Source organism: Gadus macrocephalus, chromosome 20, assembly GCF_031168955.1.
Source record: "Gadus macrocephalus chromosome 20, ASM3116895v1".
NCBI lineage: Eukaryota > Metazoa > Chordata > Actinopteri > Gadiformes > Gadidae > Gadus > Gadus macrocephalus.
In genome coordinates, this window is record NC_082401.1 from 17,198,531 (window position 1) to 17,223,590 (window position 25,060).

Here is a 25,060-nt window from a genome sequence, read left to right on the forward strand (position 1 = left end):
AAATAAACATGATTAAAATATATCTACTAGCCTATAACATAAAGTAGGCTAATGACTGTTATTTGAAAGAAAAATAAGTCCCTCAATAAAAGCACAGGAAGTACAATCTAGATGTAAATATGATATCCTGACAATGTAAAACAAATAGTAATGCCAAATGAATACGAGGGCGACTATCAAGTTTGCAGGGTGGACGTTGGAACGAGAGATCTCGCGTTAGCAGCTCTTCCGGCTAAACGAGAATTGGAAAAAGTTGCGCTTGTGTCTTTGGTCACAAAAATGAACACAAGAGACAGCGCTCCGTAAACAACCTCACCGTTGCGATATGAAGGTAAATGACGAGAATATTCTGGCTATAGATCCCATAGCTGCACAGGTGTACAATCGATACGTATGTTAACTCACAGGGATCCAAAATAGTGAATGCTTTACAGTTTACATAGCTAAATGAGTTTTCAGCTAGCTAGCAGGTAGCTGACATGAGTAGACCAAGCAGTAACGGTATGTTCCTAAACGTTTAGTAGTGCACGTCTGAGAACCAAGTACATGTTTTATAGACCAGATACGAATTTCAGATACAAAATTCACCAGTTGTGTTATGATACAATATTTTGAGTGGACGTTTCCAGTCCAGTTACCAGCTGTCCCCAAGAGCTGTTTACTGTATTGACAGTTCGCGCGGAAAATTCAATAGTCCGTCCTGTCACAGCTGAGCCTAGTTCCACATGAAAGAGTGGGCTTTCATTTCACTACAGCAGGGGCGTTATTATCAAGCTTGGATTGATTGTGTTGATCATCCCGGCTATTAGTGGTTTGGGTAATATTGATTGGGTCTGTGTTTTCATTTTCCCTCAGGTGCTGCGGTAAGAGCAGTCAATGTTCGACATCATGCCGTCTCCACAAGTTCTCCAACCAGTTGTAAAGCTGAAGGTGGATGAGCTATACCTCACCTGGCTGAGTGACCCCTCCACACAGTCGGTGCTGAAGAATTACCTTTCTCTCATCAAGAGCGGGCAATCCATCGATCTGGGCAATGTGGATGCAAGTGATTCCGTGTTGTTCAGTGAGAACAATAATGCGTCCAAGGGATCTCTCTGCCATAAGACCCATGCAGAACGGAGGACCTCCTCGCTTGGTGCCTCCTCCAGCCCCCCACCCAGTCACACACTGCCCTCTGGCAGCAGCAGCAATGCCAGAGTAACAGGACCCAATGGCAGAGCTCTGCGGAAGTCGGTTAGCTCCAAAAAGGTACATCTACATAAACTATATCGCTTGATGAATTGGGTTAGTGTGAAGATCTCTTGTTTGTCATGGCAACGGATTCATTATATTATTCTTTTAATTTAACTCCATACTGTCTTATATTTAAATTGCTCCTTAACTATTCAGTTTCTGAACGTGTTACATTTGAAGTACTAAGGCTATGTAAGGTTATGTAGCACCTTTTTAGCACATCTATTTGGTCCGAAACTGGCTGTGCTTTTGGCTATACAGTATGTACTTATTAACAACTTTGTGTGTGGAAATGAAAATGAGTTAACGTCACTTTTATTTGTAGTGAGCTCACTCAGTTATTTTTTTTAGCTACACCTACATTATGATTAGGTGCAACAATGCAAACAATCACCACGTTCCCCACATGTATTTCCGATTTTCTCACAATTGTTTTTTGCATCAAGTATGCATTATCTCTGGAGTATATCTGCAGGATTGACTGGTTAAGATAATGGAGCTATTTCGAGTATAGAATGGTTTGAATGATCAACTTTAAACCAGCTGTTCTTAACTTTTACACAGCACCTATTACTTTATTAAATACATTAAACTGCTATTCATGATGTCACCTCTCCTTCACCTGAACACAACACCATCTACGCAAGGCTTTGATAGAGGTTTTCTTGACCTTTTGTACCCGATCAATTTAAGAGAGCATAGATTCCCTGGCAGAGTGGCCTTTCGATGGTGGGGTTTTGTTCCATAGACACTTGTCAATCATTTTAAACAAAATAATTACTCTGGTGAAAAAGTTACAAAATCCAGGTGTAACTTTGCAAATGTCCTCAGGCTTATTTGCCTGCCAAGAGTTTGATTTCTTTTTTTTTTCATCCAAAAATAAACACAGGCAGCAATTTGATGTTTTGATCTCGTTTTCGTGGGTGATTATTTCCCAACTCTGGCCACAAGAGGCTGCCGAGTATCTCATCACTGTATTGTCAGTGAAGAACTGCTTGACACGCTCCCATCGGCCTGGACTCTGGAGCCTCTCTGTCTGTTAGCATATGTAAAGGGACTTGTGGGCAATTACTACTGCAAATGTTTGGCACAATCCTGAGCAGCTAAATTCAGACTTTTTCACCGGCTCTAGAGTGCTGTGTTGCGTTTGTGTTGGTGATCCGTTTGGGCAGGGTTAAGCACGCTGTGGTCCCCATCTCCAGAGAGTAGTGCTATGTCGCTAGGAGGGGCTTCAATTATTTCCGAGCTCTGTTTACCATGAAACAATCAGAATCCTCTGTATACTTTACTGTGCATTAGCAGCAGTTGCTTGAGGATCCACACACCCTTTTCCAAGCTGCGGAGTGCAGGGTAGAGGGGCATGGCTGAGTGGAGGTCGTTGGTGAATGTGATGACATTGAAAGTGCAAGGCAGCTGGTGGCATGTGCTCTTAGACTCTGCACTTTCTACAAGTTGTTGATGTGTTGAGGGTAAGCGACAGGAGACTCCTAGCGGCTCACTGGTGCTTGCCATGTTCCCCATCAGTTCTAAACCACACTTGAAGGTGGCCTAAAAGCCAAGAAGAAATATTTTGATGGCGAGTGACCAGTGTTCATTGTCTAAACTACTGTGGGATCGCAATGGAATTAGTATAATATATGATCCAGTGTATCAACTCTTTTTTTCATATTAAGCAAACAAAGCCACAGGTATTTTTTTACGCAGAAACAAAACAATGGGCTGCAAGCCTGCCACAGAAAAAATCCATTCTCATCTCTGTTTTTAGAATACTGCTATTTCACGACAGACATATGTTTGCAATGAATCCTGAACTCTCTCCTTCTATGATTAACATCGGTCCTTGTGCGATCTTGCAATAGCTTTGACAGATGTGAGACTACTTTTTGATTTAAATATCTTTCTTCTCGGCTCATTACCTGATCTTTGGCCCCACTTATTCCAATATGGTCACTAGTGTGGGGAGTCTACTGTGCCATACCTAGGAGAATGTAGCAATGCCTGTGTCCTATTAGGTGTGGAGGATTGCGATCATCGGGTATAAAGAAGTGTGTCTATTTAAAGACGTCCAAGGAATTCCTGAATACAAACACATTCCTTGAAGGATTAGTGAAATATTCAATTAACGTCATGCTGATGCTTCCCCGGAACAGCTGGTCCAACTCGGACACCAGACACTGATATAGATAGCCTTGCTTCCCTTGTGTTGGCATTAGATACAGAGAATTGAGCCAGTGGGATGAGGTGTGGCAGAGCATTCATCCCCTGTGCGGTTCAGCGTAGAACTACTCCCCTCAGATGTCACTCATTGTCTGAATATGTGGCATCTGATCATTCTCCCTTGCTGAACCAGAAACAGCCCCTAATGAAGCCTCAGCATTGAGCTCTGTCTGCTGTGTAGATCAACACCTATTATTACCTCTTTGTTATAATTGGAATAGGGCTCCGCAGACATTGAAGGCATAAGCTTTTCCGCCTCTAGTCATTTTTTTTCTTTCTATTAAGTTATTCTATTAACTTGGTATTTGAGTAATAAATGCTACTTATCTAAGCCTTATTCCTGCTGCTTCCTGATTTAGTTATTTTGCTTGAAATCAAACTGCTGACGCCGATTTTCTATCCTGCTGTTTGGTATTAAAGATCTCATTCTGTTTCGACAACTGTCTTTTAATTCAACATGCCTCTGTCGGCATAGCAGCTTTGAAGATATTTCAAGCCGGAGTCAAAGGTCATAACAATTGAGTGTCGACTGGGTGTTTTGAATTGAATACAAATATGTAATCTAAAATGTGTTTATTTGCACGTCAATGTATTAGAAACTGAGTGGTATCTAGTATGTGTTAGTTGGTAACTTGGTATATTGCAGCCAACTGTTAAACCCATTACTGGTCATCCATAATCACTGCAGAATGACATCTTGAGGAAGCTGTCTTGCTTTTATGTATGGGAAACGGATGCCATTCAAGTTTATTTTGCTTTGAATAGCTGGTCACAACAGCAAAGATTGTGCAAGTGTTGCTAGTAGTTATTCTGATGTTGATCTGGGTAATGAAACTGGATCACAAACGTTACTGGAGACAAATGTTTAATGTCAGGTGTGACTGCATTCCGTCTTGGAACACTATTGGAGAGTTCTGCATACTAGGTCCAAGGGATTTATGGTCCACCTGAGTGAGCAAGGTGGACAATTCAAAAGCTTGGTCTTGTACTGAATGTAGGGCAAGCTTTTCACTGCACATCTTGCCACTAAACGAGGGACGGTTGGAACATAAAAAAAAATAAATAAAATGCTTGCATTGTGTGTCAAGAAACTATACTAAGCCTTAGAATAAAACAGTGGTTCAGCACTAATATTGCGGCATACATTTTCTTGTCTATTATTTTCTAACATTATTTTCTAACAGCCATCTTCTTGGAGCTGATGTTGGTGCATTGTTTTGGTTTGGTTTGACAGTCAAGGCAACATTGACACTTGCTTATTGTAATCCAATCTCTGGCAGGATCTGGCAGTGGCATTTAGTTCTTTGCATCACAGCCAAAAGATAAAAGCTGCATTTTAAATGATTAAATGATAAATGATCTTAAATGACTGAGCTTGGTTGTAGCTCAGATTACTTTTCTCAGTGAACCCCTAGATCATCCGGGTTCTCCTCCTTGCATGCCAGCTGAGCTGATCAGCACCCACATCACGAACAGCTTGTTGCTGCCCCTTTGCTTAGCTGTCCATCTTTGCTCAGAAAGCTGGCCATGGTCACGTCAATCCCCAAATCTCTGGCCCAGACATCCAACAATAGGGGATGGAGTGGGGCGAGAGACCTGGGCCTCACTAACGCACCAGTGTCATGTCCAGTGATCGCCTCCCCTATCTGAGAAGGACTGTAAAACTCTGGTTCCCAGCTCAACAAAAAGTTGCTAATGCTCAAGTTGTATTCAGCAGAGCATGATCGCGGCAACACCTGCAATCTGTTTTGGCAGGTTCAGGAAAAAGCCCTGAGGAACCACTTTGGTTAGGTTTCGTTTACCCTTCAGTCTCCTGTTTAAGTTTCGGTTTGCTCTTCCAGCATGTACTGCTCTGTTTGACATATACTCCCCGTGGTCAGTGGTTGAAGCCCAACGCGGTTGGGCTTCAACCTTGAGTCCCTGCTCTGGGGTGTCCTTAAGTGATTCATTAAATTATGAAGTCATGTTTTGCCAATCCCACTGGTTACTTCATCATTATGTAATTTAATGAAAATCACAAGGATTGAGATTTGGTGTCTTGTGTGTGGCCAAAATGAACACCGGCCGCCTGGACATGGCTGAGAGGCAGGTAAAGAGACAACATCCTAATTTTTTGACCATGGTGTGTGATTATACGAGAATACATGAATGGTGGGTCAGCCTCAAATCTGTTCGCATTGTACTCTGGTACAGTGAACCATTTAAGGGCTATTCTTGCTTCCTGGTTCTGGTCCGAGATTGCTAGATAGACTGTGATGGGTCTGTACTGAATTGGTTGAAGTTGATATTCACTGGAGCTGGTCCATTCTGGCACTTTCCAAGGATACGCACTTCACAGAATCCAGTTTCATTCAGAACTACCTTGTGTCTGTATGAGTGTGAGCATACCAGCTGATGATTATCTGAAACGTGATGAATCCTGCTGTTTAGCGGCGCAGGCTTCAGAGTCACTTTACTGCTGCGCAAACGCGTGCTGACGGCTCTATGTGATGCGTGGGGTTTATTCTGGCCCCGGTGCCCTCCCTTCACAGCTTGGTTTCAATTGACGGGCGTTGGGTGGACAACAAAAGGCAGACGGTGTTAAAAAATAAATAAAGAAGCCTTCACACAAAGTACTCGTCAAGCACGTGCGGTATCCTGTTTGGCGTGGGGGGGGGCAACAGGAAGTGGATTTGGGCTGAAACCATCGGGTGCGCGGGAGCTCTGTGATCCTGTCTTCTAAAAATACTTGTCATTTAGGTGCTATGTGGCTCTCTATTTACGCCCACATGTTTACATCTCTTTTAGCCAGTGACGGCGCGGCATTGACAGGCCACGCTTTCAACCGCTCCGCCAGCTACGGCCCTCAACACCTTCTTTATCTTTTTGTTTATTTGTGTACGGTGTGTTGACCTTGGTGCGCGCATCTGCGCGGCTTTTATTTTTAATTAGATGTGGGAGTATTTTAACAATAGGTCCTCCAGCCTGTGCACAGCCCCACATTGCTCACCTCCCAGCGCAGGCAACCCTATAGCTTTCATATCACCGCCTTTATGGGGAATTGATGTAATTGCTGACAGGCCTGTATGGCAGCTATGGGGAGCGGATGTTTGTTTGCGCCGCGACCAAAAGATACACGGTTGTTTCTCCAGATCTGGTTTCTTGGGTTGCCCAAACAGTGCTTGGTTCTGCTTTTAATAGGCATAGTCTGTTTTCAGCCATCATTCTATGAATTTGACACTCCTCCCCGCTGCACCGACTTGGCTCCTCCACCTATAATAAGACGTGGTATGTTTGGCAGCTCGGCCCAGCGAGAAGAATGGCAACACAAAGAAAGACCACCACCAGATGGGAGGCAGAAGACTGGGATCCAACTTGTCTGCTTTGTGTTGTACTTTGTCCCGCAATATTTGACTTCGCTTTGTGGTCAACAAGGAAAAATCAATGCAGCCACATCTCACATTGCAACACATACATACCTATTATTAATAGTCTTGATTGCACCATGTTTAATCTTCGCCTTTGGCTTGGTTAAGAAAAAAAATGCTTAGCACATTGCCCTCAAGGCATCCATTTGGCGTTCCCACTTTCAACAATACTACCTAGACAATACTGGAAGTCCTGGAAGCATTGCATTGAATGTGAATGCTGTTTGACTGGGAAGCCGTTGAAATGTGGGTCTCTCAGGTGCGTCTACCCCCTTTCGAGGTGCGCGTCGTTGGCTGCATAATGCGTCAACCGGTTCATCACATTGAGCGTTCTTACATAACCTACTCGGGGTGTACGGAGGAATGCCAACCGCAAAGGGCAGGCGCACACGCCCTTTTCCTCACTCTCCCTCGCTCTCGTTTCCCTCACCGACACACTGTCCCCGCTTATCTCTGCAGTCACGTTGAGGCTGAGGCTGCCTGACCCACACAGTGTGCCCTGCTCGTGTTGTATATAGACCGGAGCCGAGCGGCAGGCAGAGCCGAGATTGTGTGGCCAGATCAGGACTGGGCGAGAGAGTAGGGGAGAGAGAGAGGGAGAGAGAGAGGGAGAGAGGGAGAGAGAGCACGGTGGGGGGTTGAGGAAGAGAGGGACAAACACGGCTGCAGCTGCTCTCTTCTGCATTAAGAGACACACTCCCTGACATAGGACCAGCAACGGGCTGTCAACAGACTGGAACTCGTCAGACTGGTGGCTAAGCAGACTGGGACTCGGTCAGACTTGGACTCGGTGGACTGGGACTCTGTAGACTGGGGTGCTCCGCAGACAGGTACGCGCCAGTCTGTGTCTCCCGCTGCGGGCCTCCTACCACTCACGGCCGGGACCCTGTGGCCACGGCCCGGTGTGCTCTGGAGGATACCACCAGGCCCGGTGTGCATGTGAGTGCCCGAGCCTCCACGGTCGTGTCAGGCGCCAGGATGAGGATGAAGGAGCTGTCTCTCCGCCAGGACCCGGACCTGCGGAAGGAGCTGGCGCTGCTGGCCCGGGGCTGTGACTTTGTCCTGCCCTCGCGCTTCAAGAAGAGGCTCCAAGCCTTTCACCAAGGACAGGCAGGTGTTTCAGCACGGCGTCGGTTCTTGGGGGGGGGGGGGGGGGGGCATGTAGGTGTGTGTGTGTGTGTGTGTGTGTGTGTGTGTGTGTGTGTGTGTGTGTGTGTGTGTGTGTGTGTGTGTGTGTGTGTGTGTGTGTGTGTGTGTGTGTGTGTGTGTACTGGTTGATGGGAACAGGACAAGTGGCATGGACTTTGAAGGGATATTCAGTGGTTGCTAACTCATTTGCAAAGTTTCAAGTTAAAAAGTGAAAGTCTCTAAATTGTTCAACTTTAGAGGTAGAGAGTCATGGTAAGTGTAGGCTGTTATTGTGGCCTTTTTGTTGAGAATAAGCAATGCATTGTGCGCTGTCGACCAAAAGTGTGTTAGGATATCACATGGTGACAGTGTATCACAAGGGCAGCAGATGTTGTTTCATCTGGTAAACATGTTGAAGCGCTTGGGAATGGAAACAGCTGAGGTTGTTTGTGATGCCCTGGTAAAAACGGATCGGGCCCGTCGCAGACGCTGAGGTCCACCGGTCGGAGGTTGTGGTTGAACGTCAGGTATTGGTCCAAGCAAGGGTAGGGCCCGACAAAGTGTCTGGGATGAGAGTGTCCTTGTGCAGCTGTTTGCTGTCTGACCGCTTTACTGTCCCCAATCAGGCAGCGCCGCTGTGAATGTGTGAAATATCGCAGGGGCTTAGCAGTTGTGCTCGGGAGCTCCGCTGGTGGTTAGCTCGGAGGGAGACAGTGCTGGGGCCGGGGGGGAGGCCGGGCCACAGGAGATGTCTATGTCCTTTTATAGCAATGCCCGATACCCATGCACACATGCACATATATATATACACACACACACACACACACGCACCCACTAACACACACACACACTCGCGCAGTGGACAGACCTTTTATCAATCCGTGTTGCAGACAGTAGGGTGGAATGCCTCAGGAGGAAACGTTCAACCATCGGAGTGTAACCCTTTGAACGCATACGGTTCCCTCTTGGCCAAATGAGATAAGATACGTCGTGGAGACACATGACACGCGGGACCATGTTCTGAAATGCGTCGTGTTAAACATGTCAGAGGGTTGGAACACCATGGGAAGGATGGGCAGGGCAGACACCGGACACACACGCAGTATCTTTTTATGAGGTTGATGCAGCGCTCCTTCAATGCCACCGCAGTTGACCTCTTGATGCAAAAGAATACTAAAACCACTTTGCCTGGAGGCCAACATACCTGTCTTCCAGAGGACTGCTGCTGCCTTCGGTCTCTGCGCGTGGAAAGTGACACGGTGTCGAGGCGGTGCCAAGGGGGATGCCATATCTCTGTAGTATGTGTGCAATGCCCAGTAGTGCTGCTTGAATCGCACCGCTCTTGAATCAAATTGATCATGACAGGTCGGCCAGGGTCCCCGGACGATGATGATGATGTCATTGTTGTTGGGAGTTTAAAGGAGAGGTCCTGGAGACAGGGGTCGGTATGCTGCACATAACCAGAACCATTACGTACAAAGCTGTCCATTCGCCAGTTCATATTGGTTTCGTGCACGTTCATGCACAGACGCTCACCCACCCCTGTGCACCGTCTCTGACATACATGGGTAATGTACGTCAGTTGTGGACCTTCAGGTTGACGGGGTTAATGCAGGATGGGAGGCCAGCAGATAGACACACCGTGCACAGCCTTGTCCCCCTGTTATGTCACCATTGACTTAACCCCCCCCGGAGCACCCATACAGTTCAAACATTAAGCACATAGAGAGCATGCCTTCTCTTTGCTTCTATCTCCTAAACTGTCACTGGCAACTGCTGCTTGCCAGTAATCAGGCTCTCAGTTTTAGAACTAGCCACGGTGGCCTCTATCTCTGTCTCTGTCTCTCTCTGTCTGTCTTTCAGTTTTGTGTTTTGGCTCGTCCTTGGATACAGATATATCGTGATTGATGTTGTTTGTTTTGCGATTCAGATGAGCTGTATAAATACCTACACAGCAATCCAAGGACGTTCGGTCTAAATTGACTTCAGTAACCTTGTTTGTCGATGAGACGGATAAGGATTTATTGGAAGATCAATTCAATTACAAAATTCATTACAACAGCTCCTGTTTACGTTTCCACATGCATGAATACCCCTTGTCTTCCAGTGCCCTCTCTGAGGGCTTATATTCAGAGATATATATTCCATTATCTTTCCCCTGTCGCGTCGAAGAGTACCGCCATTCATGGGTCACAGACGGGCTCTTCAACAGAGGCCAACGATGATAATTAAATGAGGCCCAGTCAACTGATGCGCTGCTGACATGTCCTCACGTGAAAGCCACTAAAGATAAACAAATAACGGGCAATCAGTGATGTTGAATAATCGCCAATTTGCAAGGTGATCCTCATGGGGGGCCGTCCATCTCCCCTGAAGGTGTGAGCGTTGCTCTCGTGACCCGCCGCGGCTAACCCAGCTCATCCGTGTTTACCCCCCCGTGTGTTCCCCAGGCGCAGGTGAAGGCGCCGCCGCCCGTCGCCCCGGCGCTGAGTGAAAGCATTCCAAAGTTCTACTTCCCACTGGGCCGGCCCCAGGCCAACCTCAACGTCGACGGCCTCGTTTCCAAGGTCGAGACAATATTTGCCCAGTTCCCCGGTGAAAGGGCCAGCATTGAGGACATGGGGCAGGTCGCCAAGGTGAGTCCGCCGTGTGGCTCGGTCGGCGACGCCCGCCGTCCCGGCCTCATTGTTTGCATTAGCGCCATTAGCCCGCCGCAACCGGGGCTCCCTTCCATTTTGAATGCACAAATATTAGCTCTCTCTCTCTGTGAGCGATGACCCGAGGGGAACGGTCGGAGGGGGTGAGAAACGGCCCCCATGGGCCTGATGGCCACCAGTAGGGCTTGTTGTGGCTGCGCTTTCCTCTTGTCTGCTCTGTCACATTGGCTTCTTTCAGGGATTCTTACAGCACAATTTGTTTTACTATCTTTCTCTTTCTCCCTCCCTCCCTCCCCCCACCCCCAGGCCTGCGAGTGTCCCCTCTTCTGGAAAGTGCCATTGTTCAACGCGGCCGGAGGCGACAGGACGGGCTCGGTGTCGGTGCACAAGTTCGTGGCCATGTGGAGAAAGTAAGACAAAGGCCCCCTGTCAGGCTCCGGGCCCGGCCCTGCCCCGTCCAATCAGTGGACTCCCAGCACCAGCATGACTCTCTGTTCTGTCTCGATGCCGTGGCCTGTCTCTTTTCATTGAGAACAAAAACAAGATGGCAACAATTGCCAAGGCAAACCCCCCCCCCCTCTCCTCTCCCCCTCGGCAGGCCAGGGTGAATAGTGTTTGTTTATGTGTATGTAGAAGACAATCCATTCTCTTTTTGTGTGCGTGACGTGACGAGACGGAGGCCTCTTGTTATATGGCCTTGTGCGCTGGACTCTGGGCTGCCTGGGCGGTGTACTATATGTACGCCGGTGTATTAATGTTGGAGTCTCCAGAGAGCCTGAGCAGTCTGGTCCTTTTAGGAGTGCTGCTCATAAGCGGAGCGGTCCATTGGACTCTGGCACCGTTTCATCACGGGCATTAACGGCCCCGCTCCATAATCACACCGGTGGCGAGTCAGAATCCTAATTTCCTTTTGAGGGGAACAGGTTGAGACTCGTGTTCCTGAATTGAGAAAGGGCTCGAGAAGGTGAACAGGAGTGAGTGAGCGCGTGAGGCAGAGAGTGTGTGTGTGAGTGTGAGAGAGGGAAAGAGAGCACGAGTAAAGCGGCCACCATCTGTTCTCCCTCCCCAGAACTCTTCAGACCTGTCACGACGCCGCCGCAAAATTTGTGCACCTCTTGGCCAGGCCTGGCTGCAATTACCTGGAACAAGAGGACCTTATTCCATTCCTGCAGGTAGGGGCGAGCGGCAGGGGAGAGGGGGGAGCTTGACATCACAGGACGACTGTACTGGGCTGAATCATCTGAGGGCAGAAAGTAGCGCATATTCTATGGACCGCCCTGAAGAGCTGGCGGACTTTTCGAAGGGCCGGGCTGGAGGTTTGGGTATTTGTGGAGACGGGTGGCCAATTAAGTACTGTAAGCTGTATGTGTGCGGAGGGTTTCCTAAACTGAATATTTATAGTCATCAAAATTAAACGGAGGGCGAACTCTGACATCCAACGACGCCTACGCAACGTTTGCAGTATAATTTGCGTAAAGCGGCATCGCAAACCCCTTTTAGAGAGAGGGACACAGAAACGTAATCCACTTGCTGGAATTGCCATGTTAGCCGTTTAAAACGAGGTGTCGGTCATCATGTTGATTCGCCGCTTCGGAGCCCACGCTACACCTGATTCGTTTGGTACTGCGGGGCCCGGGAGCGCCTCCCGTTAGCACGCCGGCCGCGATGTCGTCGGGCGCGGCAGCGTTTAATTTGTACCACGGCCCCGCTGCAAACCTCTTGTGACTGTTGTGATGAATGAAAGGCGGATTGCGGTGGAGTAGATGTGACTGTCCCAGCCTGTTTCCGCCTTCGCTGATTTATGTGCTTTTCTATGATTTAATTTCTCCCAGGAAGAGTCAAAGAGGCACGACGGCCAAAATAAGGCCTTTTTAATTTCATTGCCGCCTGCGCGTTTATGTCAACATTTCAATCCCACTGCAGAAAATAAATAAGATGTGCGTGCCTGTGCGTGCGTGTGTGTGTGTGTGTGTGTGTGTGTGTGTGTGCGCGAGCGTAAATGCTTCGTTTCAGAAGTGGCCCCACTTTTCATCACAAGTGTAATTCATTTGTGATGCAGCATCACCACATGAAAGATGAGGGTTCATGGCAAGAGGAGGAGCGCTGGCTTCAGTCTTCCCACAGCTCTCTGCCCAGGCACTCTGAAGGGGTCATTTCAACCCCCCCCCTGCTGGGCTTTCCCGCCATCAAAACCCAACATTAAGAATTTGATGGCCTCTTACCTCAGGCCTCTTCTGACAGCAGCCAGATGCATAGCAGATAGAATCGTAGATTTATGCCATGATGGTTCACTACTAGTCAAACGCGAATGAAAACAATGTCTGTCCAGCTACTCAATGCAACGTGGACAGCTGCAGCGATGCGTTACTCTGTTCTTTCTCCTCGAAGAACGAACCACAAAGTGCTCGGCCAGATGTATAGGTTTATTGCGGTTGCGCTGGCGAGTGGTCAGTGCCGGTTGCCATAGAGACGGCAGGACTCGGGGTGACTTTTTCTCTTGTTGCCTACAGGATGTGGTGGACTCTCACTCAGGCCTGAACTTTCTGAAGGAGGCCTCCGAATTTCACACACGCTACATTACCACGGTGAGGCAATGCCACTCTGACCAAAAGCACAGATCTTTTCCCAAGCCCAAACCTCAGGGCCTGTTTAAACAACACAGCCCGCTACATGCACTCATTTAAAAACAGTACCATGTTGTTGTTTTTTTTGGGTCGCACAACAAATGTGAAGCGAAATTATCATTCTGTGCCCTTTGGGCTTTCGCAATGAGTCCTCATTTTACACATACCAAATACACTCTGCCTGGAGAACTGCAGTACGTAGGGTGGTTTTACCTGGCTACTAACTGTCTCTCTGATCTCACTGGCAGGTCATCCAGAGGATATTCTACAATGTGAACCGGTCTTGGACTGGCAGGATCACATGCTCAGAGCTGAGGAAAAGCAACCTTCTTCAGGTGAGGTTTCACAGTAGTTTCACAATAAAAGCCTGTTCATGGATTTTTTTATTCTTTATTTGTGCCATTGCCAATTTAGGGTGCTGTCACACCTGATTTGCCTGGTACATTTTAAGCAAACCCTAACGAGTACCCTGGTGTGCTCAATAACGGGGTATTCTGCCCGCTTCCAAGTGAGCGGGATCCGACCCAAATATTGGAAGTAAAAAAACGAAACCATTGTGGGATCAGTCGTTGCAAACTGGAAATAATAGACCAATTCAAGATTAAAATAACTCATCCCAGACCTGGTTCAATAAGGAAGCATTCGCTTGTGTACAGTCGCAAAAACACTGACTTTTTAATTATTCAGTTCGGACTGATTAGTGGTTTACAATCTTTGGTTTGCCGACAAAGTCCAGTGTGAACGCTCACCGAATCAAACTTCACCTCTGAATCAGACCGAGTTCACTGAACTACAAGAGTGAAAGCGCCCTTTGAATTAACAAAGCGTTTTGCTCTGTTTCAACGGAAGCTGAACTCATTGAAAGGGGGAGAAAGAGTCTGGGCTGAAAGGTGTGTCTTTCTTTCTTTCCGACGGCCGCAGAACGTGGCCTTGCTGGACCAGGTGGACAACATCAACCAGCTGACCGAGTTCTTCTCCTACGAACACTTCTACGTCATCTACTGCAAGTTCTGGGAGCTGGACACGGATCACGACCTCTTCATCGACCAGAGAGACCTGGCCCGTCACAACGACCAGAGTACGTACCCGCCTGGTTCATGCTGAACCCCACACACGCACTCACCCAGCACCGCCTCGTCACCGTCCTCGTCATCTGTATCCGCCAGTCAACCCTCGTGTCACCAGAGTAGTGGAGTACATTACCGTGCTTTCAAAAGGGGTACCTTGTTGAGCACATGCTCAGCATGCAGGCTCCGAAATATATCTGTACATGCCAGGCGCGTTTTATCGTCCCAGCTTCTATTCACCGCATTTCAATTCTCATGCAAGATTACTTTAATCTCCCCGTTGATTGTCAGATCATTATTAATCTAGTCGTGTTACGTTTTCCTGAACCCTATTATTATGATTGCTTTACAGTCTGCCTCATATTTCTTTGGACCACATTTGACTCGGTTCTGATTAATCTAATCTCATGATTGATGTGCAATCACGACTAATCTAATGATTTGTAAATTCACTTTCAACTCATCATTTATTTATCTGTATTTGTTCAACTTCTTATGAGGATTATTAATAGTAGTAGTATTAGTATTATTGTCAGTCTGCCTACATGGGCCCCTACTGCACTCCTGGGCATTCCTAGAAGTTAGTTTGTCTTCTCTGGACTCCTTACTCTGGGTTGTGGGGAAGTTTTCCCCCTTACTCCCTGGGAGCCTAGCTTTAGGGGGTGTCATCGAGAGATGGCCCGGGAGGCCCTGTGAGACTGTAATTATGATGAAGGGCGATACACATCGACTTCACTTGACGGTCATTCCATTTCCAGTCCTGGCACACACACACACACACGGCTAAAATACTAAGTCGCAATAAATTACAAAAATTGTTTTCACGTCTCTGTCTTCTACACTCTCACGGGGGTTGGGAAACCTTCCCTAGATGACCACCACACATGCATACACACGCCATATGTTCCTAGTTGATGCTCGGAGCGATTCGGGGGGAAATGAGACACAAGATCAATAGGAGAGCTGCAGCACACATACTCTACAGTGACGCAGTGTCTGGAACGGTTACCACCGCCGTAGCCGGGTGGGATGGTCCGAGGATTTATGGTATCCCCCAGATCACACACAGACACACACTTACAGACACACACACACACTCTTCTGCGTCCCGCTGATCAGGATTTACGGTCTGCAGGGATGGATTCAATGCAATGTGAAATGGCTGAAGGGGAATCGGAGCAGTGCTGTGACTGTAAGAGAAATGTGTTTAACTGCTTGTCATAAATGTTCTCTCTCTCTGTGTGTGTGTGTGTGTGTGTGTGTGTGTGTGTGTGTGTGTGTGTGTGTGTGTGTGTGTGTGTGTGTGTGTGTGTGTGTGTGTGTGTGTGTGTGTGTGTGCTTTTTGTTTCTAGCCATCTCCAACAAGATGATTGAGAGAATATTCTCGGGAACCGTAACAAGGTATGTGCTTTTCATAAAGGCTTGGCTTTGTGCACATGTGCTTTTGACAAATGAAGTCACTTCTTTTGTCGGCCTGTATATTGCGCTGGGCTCAAGCGTTAACCCTCTGAGGTCTATGATGTCGCCGGGGACATACAATGATGTACCGCCAGGATGTTTACGTCAACCTAACTGTCAATTCCCTCCACGCATAGACTGACGGTTGATATAATCGTACAAATTTGACATGGATTATCGCTATTGACTACAATTATATTCCAGGAGATGGCATTGGCTTCCTTCTGTCAGTATATAACTTCTTTCAATCAATTCAGAAAGAAGTGCCAGATCGTGCAGACCTGCATCTGCACAGATTCACTAAAGGCCAATGCACTGCAATGTTTTGCATCAAGTGGTTATGGACAACCAATACAAACAGTTGGTTGAAAGGTTTCATCTCTCCTTTCCTGCAGGCTCAATGCGATCCATTCTCAACATTTTTCAAATGGAAATGCATTTGATGGATTCAAAACTGTATGTTCAGAATTCAGTATTTTTCATGTGTGTTGAAACAGTATCTCAATGACGAAATAATGTCCCGGCAATATAGATGAGGTTGTGCTTAAAGAAAGTAATTCAGCTTCGATGTGGTTAATATCTTTCAATGCCGAATATACACCTGAAAGGGTAAAGTATAGCAGAATGGCCAAACTAGAGGGCGGGGTTACCTTTCAGAGGAGCATGTAGAGAGCTGATCATTAGTGAGGTGAATGTTACGTTTTTTTCCCGCAACATAGTACGCTAAGGCTCAGCCCACATAGTACACAGACCCATGACTCCCAGTGTTCCCACTGCTCCAGACATGTGAACGTACCGCTTTGTCTTGAAACACCTGTGCAATTAGCGGCGTAAGACTTTTGATACTGGCCCCACACTGTGCTCATTGATGCCCGCTGTTCCAATCGCACGCTCTCTGAGACTCCAGGGGGCGCCGTTCCATTAGCAGCGCCGGTCAACCAATCAAAGGGGGTCTCCCCTGAGCAGGGAGATCCCGGCGTTCCATAAACACAAATTCTCCTTGGGGCGAGTTCCAAATGAATGGCTGTTCAAAGATGTCCCTAACAACAGGATAGATCCGGGACTTGTTTCATCTACCTTTTGTGGAGAACAACGGGCGCCTGTTTGGCAATTGCGAGTAAAAAAATCGCGAGCATGAGAAAGGTGTTGTGCTTTTGATCATTTTACGTGTGATGTGGTACATAAAAATAAGTAGGCTGTAAACTGTCCTTGAGCCAAAATAATTGTACTGTAGCCCACGCAGGGGATCCACACGAAACGCACCGTTGGTCAGCAGGGATTCAGGGGGACCGTCGGGAGATTGCCTTCACAGCGACATCATTTACTCCTGCTGCTTTGGAGGATAATTTATATTGAGTCTTGTTTGTCTTGAGCAATCCGATGTTCTGGGCGAATTGTGTCTCTGGGACTTCCGACTGTGGTGTCTTTAACTCCGTCATCTCAGCAGTGTTGGTGAACTTGCTACCAGAAACGGTTGATTAAAAAAAAACAGCACAGTAGGTTTTAGGGCGGGGTGGAGGAGAGGAGTTGGCCCACCTTGCAGAGAAGAAGTGATGGTGATGGATGAGGCCCAGTCTGTTTTAAAGGGACCAGTGCTGACCCCTGTGTGTGCTGTCCCCCCCCCCCCCAGGGACAGGCGGGTGCACAGGGAGGGCCGCATGAGCTACGCCGACTATGTGTGGTTCATCATCTCCGAGGAGGACAAGAAGACGGACACCAGGTGGGCAGACAGACACACACACACACACACACACACACACACACACACACACACACACACACACACACACACACACACACACACACACACACACACACACACACACACACAAGCACCTTTAAATGTGTCATGCAATTGGGATTACATTCAAATGATAACAATGGTGGTCAAGTGAATCGAAGTGAAGCACGGCACTGCCTGTACCTCCTAGTCCATGCTTGGACTAAGAGGTACCGTTGGTCATCAGTGAGTCCGGTTCCATTGACCTCCTGTTCCCCGCGTCGTCGTCCGTCCCCCCCCCCCTCCCACACCAGCATGGAGTACTGGTTCCGCTGCATGGACCTGGACGGGGACGGGGTGCTCAGCATGTACGAGCTGGAGTTCTTCTACGAGGAGCAGTGCCTGAAGCTGGAGGCGCTGGGCGTGGAGCCGCTGCCCTTCGAGGACTGCCTCTGCCAGATGCTGGACCTGGTCAAGCCCGAGGCCGAAGGTCAGTCAGCCCCTCCACCCCCCCACTATCCTAGCTAACTGTGTTGCATACAGGGAATGGGTTAACCCAGTGATTGTTAAGGGCTGATTATGGTTCCCGCGTTCCCGCATCGCATGGGGGTTACGGACCCCTTGCGTCCTTGCGGACCCTCCTTGCGTCCACCGCGAGAGCCTGACGTGCGCCTCCCAAAAATGGTAACCTTCCGTCGAGGCGACGCAGCAGCAAGGGCTTCGATTGGTCCACTTACTAAGACCTGCCGCAGAACCATAAAGGTTCACGACTGTGTCGAAGCGTTGAGTTGCGTGAACATGGAACCTTAATCAGCCCTTTAGTGCTAGGCGCTTGGTTCTATGAACATCCTTACTGTACTGACAGCGATATATTGTTTCCCCTTCTTATGACAAATGTACTTACTGTGAGTTGCTTTGGATAAAAGCTTCTGATAAATGCCCTTAATGTAAATTTACAGTAGCAGATAGGGATGTTAACTGATGACCGTTTGACCGATGGTTGACCGTATCAACGTTAACCGATCAATCTTGTCGCTTGTCGGTAAAAAAAAAAATTGGGGTCAGTGTGGCCTGTGGAGTGTGTGTTGGTTTCACTTCACACGAAAAGATGATCAGATGAGGTGACTTATGGAAGTTGGACGGACACCGCGTCTCTAGCCCACTGTTTAATTTCTGCTAAAGTCTTAATTATTCCCGCATGCGAGCGGCGGAGAATATGATCTCTAAATTATTATGGACAGTAGACTAAACGCTATAGCGTTTAGTCTACTAAGACTACGGTTAGCCATCTCATTCCAAGATGTTTTTGTGTGTAGTGAAAAGAATTATCCCTCACACTCAATTTTTCCGTCTCCTCCAAACTAAACAAGCGGCTTCTCTTCGGAGCTGTCATTTTCTTAAATGAGCCTCAGCAATGTTTCAAATGAGCTCATAACGCTGCCCTCTTCCGATTGGCCCCTGGTGAATCCCGCGCAGGGTCTCTCAACCAGGTCCTCGCCATCTCAGACCATTGTGGGCGTTCGAGCCCGCTCTCTACACACGGTCAACTTGCAGTAAGCATGCCTCGTGTTTCAATTCAAACACAGGTCGTGCCGCGGTTAGAGCCACTGCCTCTCACTCGGAGAGTGTGTGTGTGTGTGTGTGTGTGTGTGTGAGTCGGAGGCAGAACGGGAGAGAGATGAGCAGAGTTACGAAATAGCAGGCGGCTGGCGCGGCTCGAAATGTTATTTCAAATAGCACATTTTAATCTGATCGGTTAACCGGTTGGTTAATGAGGCTCGGTGGTCGGTCAAGAATATTTTACATTTTCGCCATCCCTAGTAGCAGACGTGCGTGTCCAGACCGTAGACAGTGAAAGAAAATGTGGGCTTGGTGTTGGGTGAGGTCACCCGTTCTATGGAGATGAATAAGCCACTGAGATCCTCACCGAGAATCGGCGTTGTATCACGAGAATAAAATCACTTTTTTCCCCCCATTGACTCAGAATGGTGGCAGGTCATTCTGCATCCAACCAGCACAGGCCCCCTATAGGCCTATAGAGGAACTACACCTTAGTCCCTAGTAACACCATGGCACGGCTGCCCCTTCCCAAAGCTCCCACTCTGACGTAGGACTCTGCATTATCCCATACGGAAAGTTGTAGTCACGGTAACCGCACCATCAGCGGCCCGTCCTCCACATTAAGCAGGGGGGGCGGGGGGGGGGGGGGGGGACTGTGGCAGGAATTAGACCCTGAGGGAAATGTCTGGCACGCCGTACCAGCTGACCTTTTCCAGCGTGTAACCGGAGATGGAAGCATTTAGTTATTCCCTTTTAAACCGTGACGGGGAGCAGCGGGGCCTTGTATCTTTAGTCACCGTCTTCTCTCCCCCCCCCCCCCTCCCCAGGTCACATCACGCTGCGCGACCTGAAGAGGTGCAAGATGGGCCACGTCTTCTTCGACACCTTCTTCAACGTGGAGAAGTACCTGTACCACGAGCAGAGGGACCCGTTCTCCGTGGTGAGGGTAAGACTCGGGCCGTGTGTCATCATAACGGATGCTCAATGTCTTCCCCATGGGAGATGTGTATACGAATCCGGTTGGGGAGGTTAAAGGTGGCCTAGTATACCACCGGCTCAACACGCTATGTGTCACCTTTTAAGTCTCTGCGTTTAACCCACCCTATGCCAGGAGCAGTGGGCTGCCACTCAGCGTAGTGCCCCTGCCTTGCTCATGTGCACGGCAGGGGTCCAATGTTTTGTGGTGTCCGGGGGGACAGGAGGGGGACATGCATACTCAGAACATGCACACGGAAAGGCCCCTATTTATGACAGCATTCTTCCCTTGTTATAAAGGTAATGAACTGTGTGTGTGTGTGTGTGTGTGTGTGTGTGTGTGTGTGTGTGTGTGTGTGTGTGTGTGTGTGTGTGTGTGTGTGTGTGTGTGTGTGTGTGTGTGTGTGTGTGTGTGTGTGTGTGTGTGTGTTGTAAGGAGTTGGAGACGGAGGGCCAGGAGATGTCCGACTGGGAGAAGTACGCAGCTGAGGAGTACGACCACCTGGTGGCCGAGGAAACCGGCGACCAGTGCAATGAAACGTAAGGACGGCCCTCCCCTCAGTCTCCGTCTCCACAGTGGAGTTCTTCAAGAGATTGGACACATGATTCAATTAGAATACGTCCTAAATTAACTTTCCATTGAACAGATGGCACGAAAATAAGAGCGGCACTTGCTGACATGTGAGGCGCGGCATGCTGCGGCTTGGCCGTACCCCCCACCCCCCCCCCCCCAACAACTCTCTCTCACTCCCTCACTCTCACAATTAAAGTATGACACACGCACACACCAACTACAACATCTCTCTCTTTTTATCTCACTCATTCACTCTCCCACACTCACGAAAAAAAGGGAGGAAAATATTTTAAGGTTTTAACATTAATAACACCTGGAAAATAATAATTAAGCGAAAACCCAGTGGAAATGTAATTGAATACATGTCTTTCTAAATGCCAGGGCATACGCCGCATAGACAGCTTAAAGGTCCCATGACATGAAAATCTCACTCTATGAGGTTTTCTAACATAAATATGAGTTCCCCTAGCCTGCCTATGGTCCCCCAATGGCTAAAACTTGCGTTTGGTGTAAAACGAGCACTAGCTGTTCTGCTCGCCTTAGAAAAAACGGAGGCTCAAGTGCGCTGATTTGGAATGTCTGTATTCATGACGTCATCAGGAATCTCAGCTCCTCCCCTTACTCTGCCTTGCCCGCCCAGAGACGTTGGCCCGCCAATGAGACTCGACCGTGCGAGCGCCACATGTGTGTGTGTGTGTGTGTGTGAATACACACACTGTAACGCAAGTGTTTCTTGTCGGTTCTTTGACGTGTCTTGTATTTCCACAACGAGACTGTTGTGGGGGTTATCTGAGCCATGGTTGAGAAGGAATTGGGGGAAAGGAACTTTGGCTTTGACTGGCTGAAGTACATGAACTGCGACATGCCGCCGGTTGCCGCGAGGCACCATCGCCCGGCAGCGGGCAGCCGGCAGCAGGCAGCGCCCGGTTCAGTCGACTTCAGGTTGATGTGAAAGTGGAAGAACCAGAGACGTCGCAGAACCCGACAAAGTCGTTTGTGATTCATAATATCGTCTGGAGGCGCACACAGCTTTTGGCCGTGATAATATGTATTAAATGATATAGATTTCTATGTATTATATGATATTATTTAGATATAGAGCTCCAGGACTGTAACGCAAGTGTTGTACACTTCCTTATTATTTGGATAACCGTTCTGCTTTTGGCGTTATGGCGCATAACACGTCGGACTCTCGTCTCTGGTATTTCTACAACGAGACTCGTATTGGGGGTTATCTCAGCCATGGTTGAGAAGGAATTGGGGGGAAAGGAACTTTGGCTTTGACTGGCTGAAGTACATGAACTGCGTCATGCCGCCGGTTGCCGCGAGGCACCATCGCCCAGCAGCGGGCAGCCGGCAGCAGGCAGCGCGCGGTTCAGTCGACTTCAGGTTGATGTGAAAGTGGAAGAACCAGAGACGTCGCAGAACCGGACAAAGTCATTTGTGATTCATTATATCGTCTGGAGGCGCACACAGCTTTTGGCCGTGATAAAATGTATTAAATGATATAGATTTCTATGTATTATATGATATTATTTAGATATAGAGCTCCAGGACTGTAACGCAAGTGTTGTACACTTCCTTGTTATTTGGATAACCGTTCTGTCGGACTCTCGTCTCTGGTATTTCTACAACGAGACTCGTATTGGGGGTTATCTCAGCCAAGGTTGAGAATGAATTGGGGGGAAGGAACTTTGGCTTTGACTCCCTCAAGAACATGAACCACGACATGGAGGAGAAAGGGATTGTTGGCGGCGAATGTCTCCAGCTTGAGACCCGCTGAGGGACCACCGCCGGAGGCGGAGGTGCCTAAGCGCTGCCCGGCAACGATCCCTTTCTCCTCCTTGTCGCGGTTCAGTCTACTTCACATTGATGAGGACGTTGAAGAACCAGGAACGTCGGAGAACCCAACGCGGTCGTTTGAGATTCATAATATCGGCTCACACAGCTTTTGGCCGTTATAATATATATTATATGATATAGATATCTATGTAGGCTATATGATAATATTTAGATATAGAGCTCCAGGACTCCCGTGTATTCTAGAATATTTACAGAACACGGCTAAAGGCTGTGTGCGCCTCGCCATTGCGATACAGCCACTGTAAACGGAGCGCATGGTACCGTGCAAGCTGCTCAGGGCCACACCCCCACCCTCCTCCTTGACCCGCCTCGCTCCTCCTCATTTGCATTATAGCTACAGACACCAAAACAGCGCATTTGGGGGAAGCTCAATGTGCGACTGGCTCGGAGTGGCTGTAACACTGCACCACGGCTGAATTTCGGGAACGTCTTTGAATACTGTGTTAGTTGCCCACTAATACCTATATTAAAGAATACATAAAATACCATGTCATGGGACCTTTAAATGTTGTCTCAAATTTGACCCTTCCGATTTACCACACTAGAATACATATGTTTAGCTAGTCAGGGAATGCGTGTGTTCTGTCGTACATGGAACACGGGATACATTTTGCCAAGACATGCCAGATGAGTGTTGACAGGCACGCTGTGTTGTGGCAGTTCTTTCAGGGCTTGAACGCTAAAGACAGGGGGCTAAGGCAGGCCAGGTAAGACCTCCAGGGCCACCACGGAGGCCTCAGCTCCCAGCCCCCCCCCCCCCCCCCCGCGCCTTTTCACCTGCAGCCAGCCTCCTCAAGCCCCGAGCCCCCACCCATTGTAAACCCCGCACTCCCCCCCCCCCCCCGCTTCACTCCAACCCACAGGCTGTTGAGAACTCCAGTCCAAAGTCAGCCGGAGCATCAGGGTTTAAACCCGCACTGTGGGACTTCCCCACGGCGGCTATTTACATCATTACAACAAGATCTGTACATGGAAGTCTGAAATGTAGCAATCCATCCAGGGAATTCTTCTCTATCAATCGTTGTATTCCGGTCCACTTTTCCCCCACTTATATAGTTATAACTGTAGCTACAACACAAGCCACTAGGGGCTGCTAATGGGAAAACCATCATAGTGCAGGTTTAAGTGTGTACCGGGGCCTCATTGGTGCCTATGGAGTCCTAGACCACATTGCTCTGGCTGGCCCTTTGCCTTTTGCCTGCGCCGGCTGAATTTGTACTCACTATCGTTTGAACCTGGTGACCCTTTGAACCCTTCCTCACCGTGTTTTTACACCCTGGTGTTCTTCCAACGTAATCTTCCTTTGGTTTTTACTTCAATGCCTTTATGTTACGAATCACTGAGGCTCATCCTGGCCCTGGTCCCTGACCCGTCTCCCCCCCCCCCCCATTCGTCCCCTGCAGGTACGAGAACCCCCTGAGTCCCTTAGGCCAGCACATCTCCACCGAGCTGGGCCTGAGGGCAAAGAAACACTTTTTTGAGTTCCCCACCGCGCCCTGCAACCTGGACCTGGGGGATTACAAGTATGAGGAGGACTTTGAATGACGCCGGTCCTGGACGGCTCCCACCTCCTGCTCCAGGCCGGAGCCCCCTTGAGGGCCGAGGACCGGACAAGCCTTCAGTGTGTGTGTGTGTGTGTGTGTGTGTGTGTGAACGGCCTTTAGGCTGGAAACTGCCCAGACCGGCAAGCCATAGGAGACGTCTCCACGACCTATTCACTACAGCCAGTGCCAACGCCCCCCCACAGGAAGACCACAAGCTCACCTTTGACCCCCCGTGGGACATCACGACCAGTGTCTTCATCGCCTTCAATTGTTTCATTCTTGTATTGTGACTTTCACACGGCAAAATGTTTCCCAGCGGGGGTTGATTCTCAGCCGATGCGTCTGAGGCTCATCAAGAGGCTCCACTACGGAGACCAGCAGTCAGCGGTCACCGGCTGGCCCACCACCCCTTCACTGTGAGCGCCCTGCCCCTTGAAGCGCATTGGATCACTTGAAAGCGTACCGCGTTTCATTCAACGCAGCTTGTCTGGCATTCAGTATTGGAGCTAAGCGGCTAATGGGACATTCCAGGGAACCATCAACTTCAACCACTGCTGGGTGTTACTGCAGCGGAAAATAACACGAAAATGCTAAGTCAGCCATGATTTGACCTACTGTGTACAGTTGTGTGTGTGTGTGTGTGTGTGTGTCTATGCGTTTTTGTTTGTTGTAAGGTGGCCATTGGTAAACATACAGTACCTGTATGTAAGGTGAAGGATTTGGTGCGAGAAAAATGAAGTGATAAATTATATTTATAAATGGGTGTAAATATTTCTGTGTTTGCTGTGCTGTATACGAGTTTGGGAAATGTCTTATGAATACTGTTTTATATCTAAGAGAAAAAATACCTTTTAAATGTATTTCAATAGAGTAAAGAATCCTTTTTAACTTTTTTTTCTTCAAATAAAACTAAGTCTATTTATTGGTATTGAGTTAATGTTGGTTTATAAGATAAAGTTGCTGTAGGCAAGAGTAAACGGTAGGGACAGCGGGGATCGAACCCTGAACCTTTCAGCTGGGAGTTCTTTGCATA

General features: G+C 48.4%; 1 protein-coding gene across 3 annotated transcripts; it reads left to right on the plus strand.

Moving 5' to 3' along the window:
- The first annotated feature begins 177 nt into the window (after positions 1–177).
- Positions 178–24,949, plus strand: ppp2r3b (protein phosphatase 2, regulatory subunit B'', beta). 3 transcript variants are annotated; one of them, XM_060039657.1, is made up of 14 exons: positions 178–331; positions 856–1,248; positions 10,436–10,621; positions 10,949–11,052; positions 11,712–11,814; positions 13,153–13,227; positions 13,515–13,601; positions 14,188–14,344; positions 15,686–15,734; positions 17,422–17,511; positions 17,826–18,001; positions 19,899–20,017; positions 20,483–20,586; positions 23,887–24,949. In XM_060039657.1, the coding sequence occupies exons 2-14, from the start codon at positions 877–879 to the stop codon at positions 24,026–24,028; spliced, it is 1,764 nt and encodes a 587-aa protein (XP_059895640.1). In that variant the 5' UTR covers positions 178–331; positions 856–876; the 3' UTR covers positions 24,029–24,949. The 3 variants fall into 3 exon arrangements, with proteins under 3 accessions (XP_059895640.1, XP_059895641.1, XP_059895642.1); XM_060039658.1 differs by having other exon boundaries at positions 19,899–20,011; XM_060039659.1 differs by lacking the exons at positions 178–331; positions 856–1,248 and adding an exon at positions 6,530–7,967.
- Positions 24,950–25,060: the final 111 nt, after the last annotated feature.

Excerpts from the sequence above, each read along its gene's own strand:
- ppp2r3b (XM_060039657.1), top strand. The coding sequence starts at position 877 with ATGTTCGACATCATGCCGTCTCCACAAGTTCTCCAACCAGTTGTAAAG. Across the intron at positions 11,815-13,152 it reads ACCTTATTCCATTCCTGCAG|GATGTGGTGGACTCTCACTC; the intron begins GTAGGGGCGAGC and ends TGTTGCCTACAG. Across the intron at positions 13,602-14,187 it reads GGAAAAGCAACCTTCTTCAG|AACGTGGCCTTGCTGGACCA; the intron begins GTGAGGTTTCAC and ends CGACGGCCGCAG.